Genomic DNA, 19,547 nt, shown 5'->3' with positions numbered 1-19,547 from the left:
ATTTATTTAATCTGCATAATTTACTCATTCTATTCCAACAGAGAATGTCTTTTACTCATTTAGCCTCTGCTCTGCTCATTTGTCCCCACTAAGAGTGCTGACTGACATTTACTGTGTCCGCTCTCTGATGGAGCATTCAGGGATAATTTTGGCTGAACCTTTTTCCTAAAGAAGTTTCGACCATTTCCTTTTTTCATGTGGCTTTTCTTTAAAGTGGGAGTATTATGCCTTTTTTTCAAGGCTTTACACCATCTTTCTGATACCCATGTAGTAGCTTTACATGGTTTACAGCTCAAAAAACTCCTGATGTTTCTCACACTGGCATCCTGAAAACCCCTTATTTTAACCTTCGTCTGAAACGCTTCATTTTTGCTGCTGTCTCTTTAACACTCCCCGCTCCATGGACGTGCTTTCCTCCGATTGGTCGATTTTCTGGAGGCTGGCCGGCAGCAGGACTCAATGTTTTGTGCCCACCCCTCTAATGTGGCTAATGTTGTTATGCTAGTAGTTGAAAACTTTGAATGAACCAGTCCGACTGAGTAAAATATGGCAAATTTTGATATATGTCTGTACGTGTTAGACCCAGAGTCTGATCCTCATAGTTCGGAGAGAGAGGGGAAGAAAACCAGCAGCAGCAAAGGATAGAGCAGGACGTATCTGTTTGGTAAGTGTTTAATTACTGTGTTTCAATGGCTGAATGGCTAAGAGGCCTTGTGGGGGCGGTCTGTTCCGCTTTGCCGGCAGCACGGACGAACCACGAACCAGTCAGGAGATAATATTGCGATGACCTCATCAGTTTGCTCCCTGTTCGCTCCATCGAAATCTCGTCTTGGGAGAATCTCGGAGAGATTTTCAACAAACCGTTTTCATCAGTTTACATGCTAATTCCAAGATTACTGCTGCATACATTTATCTTGCGGTTTGAAAATTTGCATACATGGAGTATGGACACCCAACACTGTGACTTTGTATTTATGTTTTAAAAATCGGAAAAGCATAATACCGCCTCTTTAAAGACCCTGTAAAATGAAATCCAAAGTTTTTGTCTTAACACTCTAGATATGTTGGAATATGGTTGCTGTAAACGCGTGAAAACACGTGTGAAAACATCTACATGTGACTAAATTCCAGCTATGGACTGTTAGAAAGTTTTTCACCTCTTCCCTGGCTGGGTTTCGTGTGGACAGGGCCAATATGTGGGCCCATGATGTCCTGAGCCCACAGTAGGGAATGACCTCACCCCTCTTACACTGCTCCCAGAGCAGTTAATCTCAATACAGTCTGTTGTTAGCTGATGTCACTGCCTTGATTGAAGTCCAGTCAGTTAAATGCTGTTTTTTTGTTCATTATGAGGTAAATTTGCCAAATACATCAGCAACAGTGGCCTATGGATCATTTAAAGCATCATATTTGAGCCAGAAAACTGACTTTGTCTCTTCTCTGATACAGAGCCAGGCTGCTGCATTCTGATCATAAGGTCAACATTCAGATTGTAACATTATTTTTTTTAATCTGAGAGGATCATATTTCTCCTGAGTGGGCGTGGCTTCAACTTATTCAACAGACACGCCCACACCCTCCTGGAGCAGATTTTACTGGCTCATTTTTCCTGATTTTGAAGCTTAATTTCATAAACTCAAAGATGTTTTATTTGTCTGAAATTTGATTTAGGGGTTCATAACACAGTGACCTGTTACACAACAAACCTAAATACAGATTTATTTTTCGCTTTACAGGGTCTTTAACATGTTTCTCCAGAACATTTATAATACCATGACAGCTTTTGTTCATGCCGACTTTTGGTATTTGAATTGACACGTGAGAAACACACGCTGTTCCTGAAGTACAACAACAGTATGGATGGTACAGGCCAGTGGTTGTCAACCGGTCTATCCTCAGGACCCACTACCACCTCTTTAATGAGAAATCATTACCTAAATGTATGAAACTCAGAATTGAAGTTTGGACCTGAAAAGATTAAACAAGAAGACGAGACAAAACAAACGTGTTTAAAGTACAAACACCCATTTTTCAGATGGGTAGGTTGGGATTTTACGCCATTTGCTTGCAATAGTGTGAAAATTCTGGAAATTTCTCAAGAATTAAGTTAATACCTTTAGAAAAAGTCACCTGAGTTTCAGTCTTGCTTGAAAAGCTTCCATAAGGTCTACAACGGCATGGATAGCATCATTGGATCGGTGCAACGGCCAGCTTTAAAATGGAAGAAACATAAAAAGCTAGATTTCTGTTTCGTTTATTTAACATTCAATAACCTTAAAGTCTCTGAGCTTCTCATAATGACCAATTTAGTATCACAAATGGAGACTGCATGCCTAATGTATGATTTGATACACTTGGGGTAATGGGTTTGATTGAAATGCCTGAATTCAACAGTTAACAACTGCCAAACACTATTGTGTATATAGTAGGCTATAAATCTGAGGATATTGTAATGAAAATTTACTTTTAAAAACAAAAAACTTCAAATAAATCTGTCTTCATTTCTGTGAAAGAGAAGCAGTTTAGTTCACAGCTCCTGAAAAAACAAACCTATGGGCTGTTTTCTCCCTACTGAACCCTACTGAAATAATACATCAACCTCCAGTATTAGAAAAATGAAGCCAGTGTGAAAGAACATAGAACTGCAGTTCCTCAAGTGTCCGCTTGGGGCTTGGGATAAAAGCAAAGAAATCTTAATTCATTGAAAGGTGGGCACATAGTAGCTATTTGCCAAGAGCCTTAAAGCACGTCTCTCCTTCAACTCTTTATTTTTTTAGGTTGAGCAAACATCAGTTGGAGATAGCATTTCCAATATGACAACTTTGATCATTTTGCTTCATATTGCCTCTTCAGGAACCAGTGGATGATGCCGCTGAGACTACATCCATTATTTATATCAGTGATGATTAAAACACAACCATGTTGGTTAGCAGACTATCAGAAAGCTATAAGAGCACATATTCACCACTTATCAGCTCATGGCCTCGTGCTAATTGATCAATGTCTTTATACCAACAACCTGAACTTCAAATCTCAGAGTGGATTCCTCAGTTTAGTCTCTCTAACTCTCTGCTCCAAAAACAGGATGATGAGTTATGATTCTGAGAGGGTTTGTTCTGCTGCTGTAATTGCTTGGCAGGTGTTTATTTTCTCAGCTTGATTCTCTCTCTCAGACAGTCTGTTTGCTGAGCTCACTTCACTCAAGCTTCTCTCACTTAATGTTGAGTTCGAGACTAGTTCATGGGAAACTATAACACATTGTATTGTTTAAATCTCAATCGACATCTGTAACTCATAACTTTTGATTTTGTTAAACAAGAATTATTGAATGAGCTGGTATGAGGGGGAATTTCGCCTTTACTAGACAGAAATGCGAGGGAGACAGATTGTGGGTAGACACTCATCAAATGGTCGTGGACAGGGATCGAACCTGCCTCAAGGACTACAGCCTCTGTATATGAGGTACCTGCTCTTCCCACTATGCTAAAGCAGCACCTTGAAATGGAGTTGATTTTAACAAAAGTGAAATGATTAGAGAGCCAGGTACAGAAAACTTTAGTTGAAAATGTTTTTTTTTTTTGGTCTCGTCTTATGGCTTTGAGGTACCCTGCTTCTTACTCAAGATAAAGAACTTCTTAGCTTCAAGGATAAAGAAGTTTGTCTAACACAACCTTGAACTGGCTGCGTTTTCATCATCTTACCAGTGTACAAAACAGCAAATAAGTTCTGGTTTTAGAAGTGCGTTGTGCTAAGAAGGTAGATATCCTCCAGTGTAGTAGCATGATTAAAGAAAGAAATTTTGGAAACGTCAGAAAACCGAGCAGCAATAACTGACCTCTCATTTAAAACCAGCATGATGGTGGCGGGTTATAAAGACCTTTGCTGAAATTTCTTCACATCATAATCCTATTTGAAGCTGAACTATGCTTAAACTGTCAAAAGTCCAGATTAAAACCATTTTCTTATTTTCATAAAATCATGAAACTTGGAGCACTTACAAATTTGTGGCATTGAACAATGTTTTAAATGGAGCCTAAGCAAACATATATCATATGAGGCAATGGTTCTCATGTGGTCTTGCCCCCGGACCCACTACCAAGTCCTTAATGAACAATTGTGACCCACGTTTCAGATATTCTTTTCAACCACATTTATTCAGCCCTCTGAGCCTTATGCTGTGTTTTTAATCATTTTGTCTCACCTGGACTTTTTTGTCTTTAAAAGCTTGTAAAACATCAAGACTGTAGTGCACACAGACCAAGGAATACACTTAAACGAGATAAATCTGAAAGATTTCTATGTAAGACAATAATGACTAAAAACTCTTTTGGCATTAACTTGTTCTCCCATCTCTTTGGGACCAAACACTAAAATCTGTCTTTTGATTCATTATTCTGTCTGTAGAGACACACAGGGAAACTTCACAGGCTCTCTGTCTCTTTCTCTCCATTATGAGTCAAACAGGTGCTGTTCTGCAAAGCATGATGTGATGACGAAACAGCCTGCCATTGGTTGTCAGAGCTCATGTGACATCTGTTTTGAGAAGTCAAGATAGTGACTATTAATAAACTAGCAGAGACAATCTAAAAATAGATTAAATACTGGATAAAAACTGTGTAACTGAAGGCTTGCAGGCTTCCTAGCGTCCAGCGTTTTCTAGTTAGATGAAGGGAGACAGTCTTGAGTCTTGTACTAAGCCAACAGGCTTGCTGAGTCCCTTTAATGTATAAAACAGATCCTCATTTTGTCCTAAAAATGCTTTTTATCAAAATGTCAATATGCTATCTACTGTATAAACCTTGTGGGGCAAGAGAACGAGTAATGATGTGCTATTCACAAACAAGCCTGCGCTACAAAACAAAATGAGCCATGGTAGCCAGCTCCCAATTGAGTGTCAGTTTCCTTTCCTCCCAACATTAAATAATCCACATTTAAAAAGCCAACCTGGTACCAAATGAAGAGCTGTTTGGGAGCCAAACAACCAGCTCTATTGAGCTAATCCAAAAGGTCTGAGTCTCTAAAGTAGGGACGAATTTCCCATCACGATGAAAGAGGCTCGCAAACATGGCAAAACTGTACTGCCTGGGAAATGAACCATACACGAGAGGCTCAACTAGGCTTTTTCAATTCCTGCCTACTGCTGTTCCCCTGCCACCTTTTTCTTTTTACTTTTTTATTTTTCATCTGAATCTTTACTACTTGTGGGACACAAAAGGGACTTAACTTTTAAGAATGTCTATACTTTCACACTTTGAGTGCTTGACGTAAACAGCTCAAAATATGGCCTTTTTGGTGGCATTTCTCAGAAATCACCCAAGGGGTGTTCTCCACTACTGCATGACATCATCTGCAAAGAACCTGTCATTTCCTTTTTACTTTTCACCATAACTAAGGATGTTTTTTTTCCCTATATTTCCTAATAAGACAGAGTAGGTCTTATGCTCTACGCTTTATCTTTGAAGGATTCTGATAACATGATAAAATATTCAGGTGAATACTTGATGTTGTACCAATGAGTTTGTGGAAGGAAACCACCATATTTTAGAAAAATCTGTGGCTCATTTTTCTGATATCAAATATTTAGCCTCTGTTACCATGTCATTGGCACCTCAAGTATGACATGCTTTCTTTATTCCCATGGTTATAAATGAAAAAATACGCCATTACAGCCTGTGATGGCATGGTACAAAGAAAAGACCCCACATTTTTATGATCCAGAGACTTGGCTTTTTCTTGGGCAAATATATTAAAGTAAATGGCACAAGATTTGTTTTCTCTTTTCATTTTCAGTGTGTAGGATCTGAAATGGTTCAATTTGATCAATTTCCATGCCTGTTCTGAAAAGTTACCAATGAACTAGCACGTTGAAACTAAAATTAATTAACTCAGTTGAGCCTATGTTTTGTACCACACAAAGAAAGGTTGGAGCTTTGAACATTCCCAAGGATGGACTCTTCACAAAAAAATCTATTTCTGTTGCGGCCTTTTTACGAATCTAATTTGAACTTTTTTCTTTTATCTCTGTACAATAGAGAGCAGGGCTTGTCAGCACTTATGTTTGGTAGCAAAGATTTTAATAAAGCTGTATAAAGCATCATAAATGTTACACTGAATAGTTAATATGGAAATTAATGATTTGTGAGAACAAAACTACAGTATGTTAGGGACATCTGAGGCCCATCCTTCTGGTATTAAATGAAAGGCCTCTGTCATTGGCATCAACTGTAAAGTTTTCTATACTTGTATGGTTGCAAATGAAAATTCTGTGTCACAGCCAGTGTAGCCATGAAACCAAAAAAGACCTTGGATTTGTCAGGACACAGAGACTTAGAAAAAACATGTGGTCAGGGTTGTTAAGGTAAATGGTTGTCACACTACGCACATTGTTTTGATGGGTCGGTTTTTCAACATTTTCAGGATCCAAATTTAGGCACATAAAAACTCAACCAAGGAAGAACGGAAAGGGGAAAGTTCTGGGTCCCAGTCAAAGGCTTGGAAGTTAGCGAAGACAAAGTTTATACTAAATTTGAGCAGTGATAGCTATGTTTTCATTTAAAACAATGCATCTTATGTACAGATACTGATACCAGTATTGGGTACTGGAGCCGACACCAAGCCCAAGCACTCATACTCAGTAAATATTGCACATACTGTCTGTGGTATTAAAGCATGATGTTCATTTCTCATTATGTATGTAATCACAGCTGGAGCCATGTGTGCTGTTTCGTGATATTTTTTACATTAATGAGGATGATAAAAGTAGAGGTCAGTGAAAAATATGCTCTGATAAGTTATCAAAGAAAGGATGAAGAGCATCTGATGAAAATAGAACAAACATTCAAAATAATGCCAAGAACAGCTGTGGTATTGTAAAGTAGTCATGTTTGTAGTCTGTATGTTGAGTACCCAAATGTAAGTACTTTAACTTACAATCGGTCTGGAAAAATACGATGTCAGTGCATCCCTATCCACCATCACTTATTAAAGCTACAGAGACATTGATTTTATTTACTTTTGCATGTTTCTAAATTTAAAACTCCTCTTCTTGAAACAGTGAGAGGGAGGGCAAGGGTTAATGTTGTTAACGTTTTGGGTGGATCCAGTCTCGCACTGCATTGGGTTCCCAAAATGCTTTGCGTGTGGCATTCACAAGCACTCTGATTTCAACATCTTATCATATCTGATCACATTGTTGACCAAAATACCCAACATTTGCTTGTGTGAGCTTAAAGGGATACTTCAACATTTTGGCAAATTCGCCCATTGCCATAATTCCTATAGTCTTAGTAATAGGTCCGTTCCCTTTAGTTGTCGGTGCAAGCTGTTTCTAGATCTGGGGGGACCGTTAAACCAGCTGCACCGTGAACGCTGTTAGCAGACGGAATTTTTCCTTTCCCTCATCAAACTCATCAAATACACAATCCAACAACTCCTAACGCTCTTGTAGACAAGTTGTGACCTGCACATTCACCACACTATGAAATAATCATGGAACATTGGGAGACGGAGATGTTTTCAAGTTAAATGCAAAGCCGGAACTACACTCCAGACATGGCTGCTGCACTGTGTCACTCCGCCCAGTGGTTCACTCAAGAAATAGTTCAGAGTATTTGCTTCATGTGTCGTAATGTCACATGATTATACATTATTATTTCATAGCGTGGTGAATGTGCAGGTCACAACTACCTGTCCACAAGAGCGTTTGGAGTTGTTGGATTGTGTATTTGATGAGTTTGATGAGGGAAAGCAAAAATTCTGTCTGCTAACATAGACTTTGCGGTGCAGCTGGTTTAATGGTCCCCGTTAAACAGCTTGCACCGACAACTAAAGGAAACGAACCTATTACTAAGACTATAGGAGCTATGGCAATGGGCGAATTTACCAAAATATTGAAGTATCCCTTTAAGCCCATTAAGCTTTAGCCCATTCAGTCATGTAAGTGGCAAAATGGGCCACTAAAATAATAAAAAAGGGACACTGAATGAAAACACTGATGGAAAGGAGTTAAAAATGGCATGAATAACAAATTTGAATATCAGAACCCATTAATAGCATGACACAATTTTCAGCTCCAAAATAAGGTAAGTGTTAGCCATGATGTGCACAAACATCAGGATGCCAGCTAAAAATGTAGAAGGAACATAAATAGCTGTAAGGGAAACGTCATTTAAAAGCAAGGCAAAAATGTGTTAAAAGTGTCAAAAATTGGCAAAAAACTTGAGAAAAGGGGTGAAAAGTTCCAACGATTGAGGTGGAAAGTAATTAAAAGAGATTAAAAGGTAATAAAGTATGTGGGTCAAAAGTGGCAAGAAAATTGGCAACAAGTGGCAAAAATTGGTTATGAGGGTAAAAAATGGGTTAAATGCAGGAAAAATGCACCAAAACATTGATGAAAATGGGTTAAAAAGTGCCATAAACAAGCTATTTGAACATCAGAACCCAATGATAGTTTAACGTTAGGCAGGATGCTAGCACCAATGTAACTGATTCGACATACAAGCATTGATATCATCAATAAAACCCAGAGAAGGGGGGGCTTCTCTGGGTTTTTGGAGCCCAGTCGATTCTTTGGGCAGGCCTGCTGATAGGGGCGGGAATGGACAGACAGAATGTGTGAGGTCGCTTTAAAAAAGGCCTAACATGCACAAAAGAAACCAAAAGAAAAGGGGAGCTGGTTTGGGCATTTAACTACAGCAATAACATGTAAACAAACTTTTTATTCAGAGGCCAAGCCATCTTTGTGGGCGTGTAAAAAACTATATTAACTTGCTTGAACCTATAATTTGTACCACACACAGACAAGAGATCCTTGTATCTTGAAGGCATATATTCAAGAGTGCTAACCATAAACTATTATTTTCCTATGTGATATTCTGCACTTGAATACACTTTCACATTTTAATCATTACAACTCCCCGTTGTAATTACATTGATTCAACAATCAAGACTCCTACACTCCCCTCGGGAACAGTCTCTGCCAACATAGTCGTCACTGAAGATTTTCCAAGCAGTTCGCCAAGATAAGAATTAAATGCTGAAGACAAAAAGAGCTGCTTTCCTTCATGGCTTGTGCATGGGTCCAGTTCTTTAATTTTTCAAATATTTCCTCACTTGTTTGTTACCTCAATAATGGCATGAAGTAAATTGAGTGTAAGGTTGCTGCTTTGGAGAACCTTGCTTCCAATTCTCTGTTTAATTCCACCAAATCAGCTCTACCAGAGAGTTCTATTAAAGTATTTAAACACAGCCAACCTGTCGGCACTCCCAGAAGACATGCTCGCACCTATCGGAAAGCATGATGGACCACAAGAGGAAAGAGGAGGTGAAAGCTGGAATGAAGAAGAAATAAGAGATGAAAGAGAAGAGTGGGGAAGAAAGGGAACAAGGGCAGAGGTTTGTGAAAGGCATGGCAACAGCAAGATTAAAAAAAAAAAAAAAGAGCATCAGGCAATGTAGAAAGAGACAGCTCTGGGAAATGATCCAAAGGTGAGGAAAGGTATAAAGTATCGATGGCTTCCCGTAACTAATTTGGCTCCGGTAAGCACCTGAAAAGCCTCGTTGGGGACATTTTTTCTGAAAGCGTAAATTACATCTCACTCTGGCTCTCTCTCTTTCTGCCTCCACATCACTTGCTGAAGGGCTCTTGCCATTTCTGCCTATTGCCCATCTGCCGCCCAGATATCATGAGTACAAAACCGAGGCCTTTCAGAGCAGAGCCATTCCACGCTAACTGCCCAAACAGAGGCGCTGCTGTAAGTGCCGCAAATTAGACTGCATGTTTTGCAAGTGAGCAACCAGTCAGGGGGTGTGTTTTATGAGATTGTGGGGAACTGATGGCCATAATAGAGCAGTGGAACTAACCAAATGGACCCTTTCTCCTCAGTGGTCCATATCTCTTTTACTCCAGCTATTGCCAACTCTCCTCAGCATGCAAATGAGGCAGGACAATAAAGGTGAACTTGGACTTGAACAGAAGTCTGACATTTAGGTGCCATTTAGTGCCGAGAGGGAGAAAAAGATTTACCTATCTTAGGGGAATAGCTCTCTAACTGTGCTCTCGGTGCCATCCGGTGCAGGGGAAATTTAGTGGGTGGTGGGTGTGGAGATTAGTGCGGTGTACTTGGAGGAAAAGTGGACTAACTCCATCGCTCCAGGCCCCTGTGGATTTCTGTCTCCATCTATATTATTTTTCCCCGCCTGCCACATTACGTAGCTATATTAGACTATTTCTCTCATATTTTCTTCCTCGTTCTCCTTTCTCTCATACAACACAAAGCCAGCATCTATACCCCTGTGTCTGCGTTGTGATGAATAATGCTGTGAGATGACCAGTTGTTACATCAGGGAAGCGTCTGTGAGCCAAAGCCGACACAAAGGATGCGAAGAGAAGGATGGAATAAAAAAAAAGAGATATAGAGTGAGGGAGAGGTTTCAGAGCAAAGTCGATACAAAGTGAGTGTCAAATGAGAATCTATGGCTGATCGAGCCACTGTCACCCACAGACTGTTATTAGCGTTATTTGTTATTATCAGCATTTTTCTTGCCATTGATTCTACACTTTCCTCAGTAACAAAAGCAGAATTGCTGCAAGTTCATCCTTTCTCTTCCACCCTGTGCTTGTGCCTTCTCTATTGTGTGAATTTTATTGTATCTCGTTGGTATAAAATTCAATGTGGATTCAAACATCAAGAAAGCTGATATGCTTTTACTCTCATTTTAATCTTTGGTTATTCTCCATACTAGACTGCACTGTTTATGCCGTGTACAATTGCAGTATTTAGCCTGTCTCCCCCCACTTAAAAGGCACTGCTCAGTTTAATAGCTTTTCTAACACACTTTTTGGGTTGTGCATTGAGCTTTATTTGCATGGCACTTTTCAAAAGCATTTCCACACTGTGTAAGACAATAATGATTAAAACCTAATAAGCTGAACAACAATAATGCCAGAGACTAATTAGAAAATGGACTTACTGAGGAATAAAGCAAGCCATTTTAAAAGAGAATGAATAAATCCAAGTTTGGAATTGTCCGATCAGTGTTTTGGGCAAATGAACAACACTTTCCCCTCAGCTCTGGAAATAAAAGAACCAAGACATCTGTTGTGTTGTATCATTGTACAGCCCGGAGCAGCTCCATCGAGACTGTCTCTTTCAACTCTTTCAGATCTTTTAATATCAAACCCAGCTTTAGTTTTAGCCCTTTCAATTTCAGTGCAGAGACAATTGTCTGGAGTGCTTTCACAGCCAGTATTCCCCTGTGTTTTGCTTTTTCCTCTGCAGACATGTCTGTTGGAGTGACAAAGCAAATTAAAAGGTGGGGAAAACGCCTGAGTTAGATCTGTTTGTTGATACAAAATAAACAATCATAAGCTGAAAGACTGATTCGTAAGAAAAGGTGTAACAATATTCTTCTGTTTGATTGTATTTATTCGGATTGGTGGATTTTGAATGCACTGTTTACATGGACAGTTAACACAGTGATCCAAACATGACATGTATGCATACATCAAGCATTTAAAGGCACAATATGTAGAATTTTTGCATCATAATTTCTATATGAATTCAGAAATGACAACTCCTGTGTTATAAATACACACTTTATAGACAAAACAACCTGACCATTACACCATCAGGGACTGTAATGATATTGTATTCAAATACATGTACTTTGATATGGAGTTGGCCCCTGTTTTGCACCAAACACAGCCTCCACTTTTTGTGGCTTTCCACAAATTTTTGTGGGGAATTTGTGCCCAGTCATTCTGTAGAGCAATGGTTCTCAACTGGTGGGTTGAGACCCAAAAGTGGGTGGCAAAGCTCTTATCAGTGGGCTGCGGATGTATGCCTGGGAAAGAAATTACACCAAATTGTTCATGATACTCTTTTAAAACCTGCATTATTTTCCCTGTTTAATTGTTTTGTTACACCTTTTTACCATCTTAGGCCCAAGCTCTACTATTATTTATTAAAAAAATCTGATTGACCATAAAAAATTTCCAAAATTTGGGTCGCAGTTCTCCTTGAGGAGTTGATGGACCAGTGACTCAACCAGCTGAGAACCACTGCTGTAGAGCATTTATGAGGTAAGGCACTGATGTTGAATGAGAAGGCCTGGACCACAATCTCTGTTCAGATTCATCCCAAAGGTGCTCAGTTGGCCTGAGTTCAGAGCTCTGTTCAGGCCAGTCAAGTTATTCCACATCAAACTCATAAAACCATGTCTTTACAGTCCTTGCTTTGTGCACTGGGGCACTGTCATGTTGGAATAGAGAAGGAACTTCTCAAAACTGGTGCCAAAAAAGCTGGAAGCATAGCATTGTCTAAAATGTCTTAGTATGCTGAAGCATTAGGATTGGCCTTTACTGGAGATAAAGTGGGGTGTACACTGTGAATTGCGTCTGATTCAGCCACGAATGTTGAGTTGCACAACTCACCTGGAAGTCGCAGATCATTCGTCATTAATCGTGCTGTGTACAGAGGGATACAACCATCGAACGTGACCCAACTACAGCCTCACTAGCTGCTCACTAGGTGCTGAGTTGTTTGATGGATTTCTGACATATTTGATATTTCATATGTACAACTCCCACAGTAAGAGCAGAACTACACGCAGATTCTTCAAGTTTGGGGTAATTTTACTTTGTAAACAGCATCTTAAAATTATGGCAACAGCAGAAAGGACTTTCTAATGCTCCCCTAACCGTGCTATAATAAGGAGGAAATATTCCTACCGCTGGACCTAAAGCTGACACAGATCGCAATGTTGTTTTGTGTCGCAATGTGGTTTTGTGTTTGGGATATAGTCCTTGTGTCGTGCACTCAGGTACAGTCATGTTGGAATAGAAACAGGCATTCCCCAAATTATTGCCACACAGTTGGAAGCAAAGCATTATCCACAATGCCTTGGTATGCTGAAGCATTAAGATTGGCCTTCACTGGAGATAATGGGCCACAGTTGGCACAATGCAATCAGGCAGGTAATGTTCACCTGGCATCTACCAAACCCAGACTCGCTCATCTGACTCCCAAACAGAGAACCATGTTCCTGAATGCTTCCACTTTCTAATAATATCACTCACAGCTGACCTGGGGAATATCCAGCAGGGATGACATTTCCCAAACAGTTTTATTGCAAAGGTGGCATCCATCACATTAATTGGGGTCTTAAATTGCATCAAACATTTCCAACAGTTTTCAAAACAGTTTTCAAATCCTTTCTTTTTGTAATTGAGGATTTAAAAAAGTAAATGCCAGAGAAAGCTTAAAAGTGACTTCCCATGTCAGAATGTTTGTAAGTAGCTGAACAGGAACATATATAGAAAGGTCACTTTTAACAGCTTTTTTCCCGTCATTATGTGAAATCCAGTGATGAAACCCAAACATTGGTTTACTGTTTAGTAAATACACCATTGTGCCTTGCTGGAGTGTCGTTTTTGTTAAATAGTGATTAGTTCAGTAGTAAACAGTAGAGGTAGGCAGAGCTGATCAGCATTTCTCTACTTGTCAACTTTTTTAGTCTTTTTTATTGAGAGCCCCCTGGTGGCAGAATTTACATAATGCACATTTAATCAGAATAAAAAGTCCTTTGCAGATCTGTCCTGTTCTCTAATCCATCAGAAACAGCAGAAGAAGATGCTAATCCGTCCTATTAGAATACATTTAAAACACTCTCTGACTTGTGAGAAATTGATCTCTGTTCATTATTTATGCTGGAGTCACTGACTCCACCTGTGTTGTAAACAAACAACGCTATCAATCCACACCTCCTCCTCCCACCCCTCACTGTGCAACACAGGTTTAATTCTCCTTCTCTCTCCTATCTGTGACTTTGGATGTCTGTATTTTCTTTGCCTTTATTTAAAAAATGAACCTACACCATGCAATGCAAGTGATACTTTTTCTGCTGTTCCCCCGAATTAACTTCAAAGCTCAGCAGCTTTGGCTGAGAAACACTTGGACTTCACTGTAGGAAGAATTTCAGACATGCACTGTTGAAAAGAGACAGGCATGTTCAGTAAGAGCAGTTTAATCCTGACCAGGGAGACATATTTGGAAAAAGTGTGTACATAAACACCCTTTAGAAAAACAATCCACATAAACTGTGTAAACACAGCAAATGAAAGCCCCCTCTTATTCTCTCTCTTATTTGATGTACTTACCACTTAATGGCCATTTAAAAGTAAATTTAGCATTAGCAGAATGCATTAGAAGCATCAATTACCAAACTCCACTTGGTGTTATCAATACAAAGCGCCTGCAATCAGATCCCGCCAATGTCATTCAACTGCAAAGCCAAAGAGCAAGCACTTTCATCCCTGCATCTCTACACCTGTCGAGCCAATCTAACCTGCGCCCTTATCTTAAAGGAAAGTGCAAGCAGTTGCAGCAACTGTCACTTTCTTGGCCTGTATGTTGCAAAATCAGCGTACCCACATCTGAGGGTCAAAATGCCATTACTTCACTTCCTTTCGGTGGTGCAGGAGAGTAATACTCTGTCTTTTGACTGAGTTTCCAGATAGGTTTAGTGTTGCAGCCATTGACAGTTGCTTTCCTAGCTGGAAAAAGAACTAAAGCAATTAGTCTGGCATGGGCAAAATGCCAAAAATAAGACTACCAAGGCTATGTCAAAGCAGGCTGAGAAGCCAGCAGTGATAAATGAGAGACCTGCAGGATCTCTTCTTATCCTCTCTGAGGAAAGCTACCCCCTCTCAGAGCTCTGAGTTGGGCTATTGATTCCTACCTTGGCAGCCCACTAGATATAAACTTTTCTGGCATCCAAGCTAACAAAGCAGATATTAAGAATGCATTGCGTTTATTTCAGGGCCAGAGCCAGAAGAATAACAACAAAACAATTACCACAAATAATGGAACAACTCCGGGAGAAGTTAAGAGTGATTTGCAAGATGTTATAAGTGGAATTACAGAAATAAACTGCCCTGAAACTACAATCAATGTCACATATTTTGAAGCCTTGAGTTGGTCATTTTGACTGTTGCTATCTTAGAGTTTTCTCATCAAAAGGATATTTGGATGTAAAGTGGATGGACAGTGCTATGGATCTAACCCATGAACTGTATATTCACGTGGACTGAGCAACAGCTGCCTGGGAGTGAAGCCAGCTCCCCTTACTTACTACCTGCCTCCCCAATAATAATGGATGGACTTGCACTGTATCATGACCCCCAAACTACGAGTGCAAATACCGTTACACACCTTTTAATGATCATTTGATTGTGAGCCGTATGTTTTAACATGCACGTTCTTTATAACCTGGCACGTCAGATCTGGAAAACCACTCATAGACAGCAATTGGGAAAGGGCAGAGCATTTGAAAAAAACTCAGAGGGTGATTGGGTGAATGTTCTGTCTGTCACATCTTTACGGGCCAATCAGAGCAACAAAACATGCGGCGTAGCCACTACCAAGCTGCGCCTGTACTGAAGGAGTAAACTCCAGACAGAACTGCATAACGTGAACAATGGCAACTGTAGACGTGTCAGTACATGACTTTTGTCATTTTTGAAAAGAAAACAACTCACTGCTGTTCTTCCTTCTTCTTTTAACAAAGAAATATCATCAAGTTCTGATAAAACTGACGCTTTAGCAGCACCCACAATAATGTCCTCCACCATAATTGCACTGGCCTCTTGTTGCCGCTTGCTTACGTCACGACTCCGTCGCGCCCAGAAGAACTGCCCCCTTGTCGCTGATTGCTCCTGTCACTTTGGGACCCTAACCGGGCCCAAACAGTTCAGACGGGAGCTTTGCAAGATGGATTTGCCAGTGAGAAACACGGAAATGGGCATATCCATCTGCTTTGCAAGGTTATTTTCTTTATTAAGTCATCATTTGAGATATACCTAATGTCAATCAAAAGGAACAATAAAAATCAAGTTGTGATCCTATAAAGCACCACAAGGAATGCTTTAACATACTTTACTTACAGTGTCATCAGACATGTCATTCAGCAGCCTTATAACTTTTCAGAGCAGATGGATTGGCCAGATTCCATGTCTGTCATCAGCCAAATATATTTTGCAAAGCTTCAGCCTGAAATGATTGTACCAGGCCTGAAAATGGACCTGACCAATCAGCGTCCTTGGGGAGAATGAGCAATGGCTATGAGTGTTCATCGCAGATGTAGCTATAGTGGCAGTTTTTTGAGAATTGGGTCACATTTTTTTTTATTAAATGAAGAGCAAAGAACAGCACTTCTGTAAGCCAGTATACAATAGCTGCCACTAGTTTAGCAATTAGCTTGGATGTAGCTACAGTATATTGTCAGTTTTATAGGAACTGGGACACTTTTCTTTATTAAAATAAGAGCACAGAGCCAAACTGAAAGCTTCTCTTGGTTGAAAAGATGTTTTAGCCCCTAGTACCGGCCTTGGCACAGCTCATAGTCTACAACGCCGCCTGTCTGTCAAGCTCAGGTTACTATCGTAGCTGCACATGCTTACTGTCTTATTTTGTCTTGTTGCTCTGATTGGCTCATAATGAACATGACAGACAGAACATTTGTCCAATTACCTTGTGGGAATTTTGTCAAAAGTCCTGCCCTTCCCAAACGCTTTACTGTATGTGGGAGGTTTCCCAGTTGAATGTGGATATATCCCATGCATGAAAAAGGTATATCGGGTGTTTCAGATTAGCAGCCTTATTCAAATAAAATGAAGTGAATTCATTTCAGCTCTTCATTTCCACCCAAAAGCTTTATTAACCCCTTTTGAGGAAATTGGTTTGAAGTGCTGGAGCATAAAAGACATAAATAAAATTGCCTAGTTTAGTCTAATTTGAATCATAATTTAGGAAATGGACATCATGCTGTGTTGACAATGAGTTTAAATTAGGTTTTGAGATCATCAATTTACAAGAAAAGTTTTACTGAGGGAGGAATCAGCTGAGCAGTTGGTTTCTATTGCCATACAATTGTCTTCTTGATCGCCCCCTGTTGGCCATTGTAGGGAACACATGTACTTTTTTTTCACTGCTGTTTCAAACAAGGAGACTTCATCCACAGTGAATTTATTTTTCCATCTGGATTGAGCAATAGAAAATCCCTCAGCTTTCACAGAACAGAAAATGGCACATCTGAAAACAATGTCAGACCTAATAACAGAGTAAAATCAAGTCTGATCTCTTCCGTAAGTCTAGTAAAGAAAACTGAACCGTTCATAGTGTTGGCGAACATTCAGCTTTGTCAATGTGAATAAGTGAGTTTGTGAATGAGGTACAAACTTGCTCCCTGCAGTGCTTCTCATCTAAAAACAAATTCAAAATAGAGCAAGCAAAAGCCTTCTAGTGAAATGTGTTACAACTAGTTCTTTAATATGACACTGGATTTGGCAGTGTTTGTGTTTGTGTGTGCATCTGGCTGTGTAGTGTGTGCATGTGGTGAATTTCTAGCAAACAAAGCACCATGACAAAAACAATTCTAAATGCTCTGTGTCTGTCTCGGCAGCTTAAGAAAAACATCGAATCAATTACAGTGACCCAGAGTAAAAGAGTTTTGGTTGTTTTTTCCACTTTGTTTTAGCTGTTAGGTTGTTTTATTTTTTCTACATGCAAACACTTTTCAGTATTTTTGTGTTCTTCCAACCAGTGACTGATGCACTCACCTTCCCTGTCCTTGTTCTGCCACTCTTCCTGTCACTTTCCCCCATCTCCTCTCCCATCACTTCCTCCCTGTTTGTCTTCTCTTCCCCTTGGCTATCCCACCCCACCTCCCTATTTCTTCTTCAGCCCTGAAGGACGACCGTTTCCAGATGGTGCTCTTCACGCCGCGCCTGGTGCGCATCACGTTGACCAACGTCAGCGTGTTCGATGAGGGCGGCTACTTTTGCCAGCTCTACACGGATGCCACGCACCACCAGGTGGCCACGCTTTCCGTCTCAGTTCCCCCTGAGACGCCCACGGTGGAGGTGAAGCAGGAGGCCGTGGAAGGCGGGGAGGTTGAACTCACCTGTGTGTCGCCGCGCAGTAAGCCAGCCGCCACCCTGCGCTGGATTCGCAATGGGCGGGAGATCCCAGGTACCTCCACATGGCTGACAGATGGACTAATGGGCAGTTTGATGATTATGAGAGATAGATGAGGAAATATTGGGGGGAACAAAGGCTAAGTGAAGTGGAATGGGTGGATGATATTACAAAAGGATGGATGGATGGGTGATTGATGGATTGACAGAGGATTTAGCTGATGGATGAACTGATGGGAGCCCTTTTTAGATAAACTGATGGATAAATGGATGGAGAAATTAAGTTTTTGGCTTTAGGGCTGCCAAAATCTCTCCTTCGCCTCCTGTGTCTTTGATTTTGATCAAGCGTTCTATGCAATATTTATAGAAGCCGATCCAGTTTCACATGATCAAACAGACCTTTTAAGATGTGAAGAGTGGTAACTTTTCTGTTTCCATTCCTGCTGAGAGAAAGTCCTCAATTCAGAGAAGTGTAAATATACATATTGTGTGTTTCAGACATCAACGGAAAATATCAAGAGATGTCTGTCTTCTTTCATGATCAAAGAAGTTACACTCTCCCCTCGCACACTCTTGAAAAATCTCATTTTAATGTGTTTTATTTGCCCATATCATGTCAGCAGCACAAGATCACATCAAGGCATTGGTCTCTTACATGCTTCAGATTTTCTGCTTTTCTCACTCTTTTCTTTCTCACTGTCACAAAGAGACACTTTGCCAAACTCTCCTAAATTCTAATTCACTGTCACTCAGTCCCTGAGATTTTTACCTTGAGCTATTCTTCTTTTCTAACTCCCTTTCTCCCCTGGCTTCTCTGAATTAAAGGATCGCCAAGCACTTTCAGAGCAGATTTTCAAACAAAACAAAAGCTCTAAAAAAAATCTGTGAACATGTTCTTCTGGTGAGTTTAAATCTAACGGCTTAGGGTCAGTATGGTAGCATTGAAAACATGATGTGGAATTACAATAACTTTGGTGTGATAATGAGAAAGTGTTGTAAATTTAACCCTCAAATAGTGCAGGACAGAGGGAAAGATGTGCTGAGTTTGTGATACATAATTAATAAGTGGGTCCAAATGAATGACTGAAAAATGAGTGGGACTTATCTGCTGCACATACAGGTGGTCAGACATGCACTTCACATTCCAATGGTCACTGTGACACCTACTTAAGTAGCTAAAAACAGGGTTAGGATTGTAAATTCAAAAGTGACTTGTCACGCTCCTATTTTACATACTGTCTAATTTTGAATAATGATAGTTGTGATAAGCATTACATCTCTATATATGCTCCCAGTGTGGGCATATATAGAGCTGAGGCAAACAGTTGATGCACAGACTGTGCGTAATACTGCATCCCATACAGAAACAGCTGCACAAAACCAGAGCTCTTGAACGTACTGTATGTTTCACTATTATGTTATTTGTGTCCTTTCAGTGTAATTGTTAAATATAATGGGGATGAAACCATGGTGTTATGCTGTCTTCTGTTCCATATCACTTGCCTTAATCAGCTAAATACATGCCAGTAGGTTTTAATAACAGTGTTGGGCAGCATTACTGTTAAAAAGATCT

The 19,547-nt window shown here is 40.0% G+C and overlaps 1 protein-coding gene across 4 annotated transcripts in view; it reads left to right on the top strand.

Annotated features, from left to right (window-relative positions):
* Positions 1-19,547, top strand: part of cadm4 (cell adhesion molecule 4) — a 328,820-nt gene that overhangs the window by 251,893 nt on the left and 57,380 nt on the right. For all 4 annotated transcript variants that reach the window (XM_041793936.1, XM_041793938.1, XM_041793934.1 and 1 more), the window contains exon 3: positions 17,742-18,029. In XM_041793936.1, coding sequence (XP_041649870.1) covers positions 17,742-18,029 — 288 coding nt within the window. The remainder of the gene's footprint in view (positions 1-17,741; positions 18,030-19,547) is intronic.

Source organism: Cheilinus undulatus, linkage group 8 (assembly GCF_018320785.1).
Source record: "Cheilinus undulatus linkage group 8, ASM1832078v1, whole genome shotgun sequence".
NCBI classification, from domain to species: Eukaryota; Metazoa; Chordata; class Actinopteri; order Labriformes; family Labridae; genus Cheilinus; species Cheilinus undulatus.
Note: the sequence above shows the minus strand (reverse complement) of the source record. Positions and strands in the feature narration are given on the sequence as shown.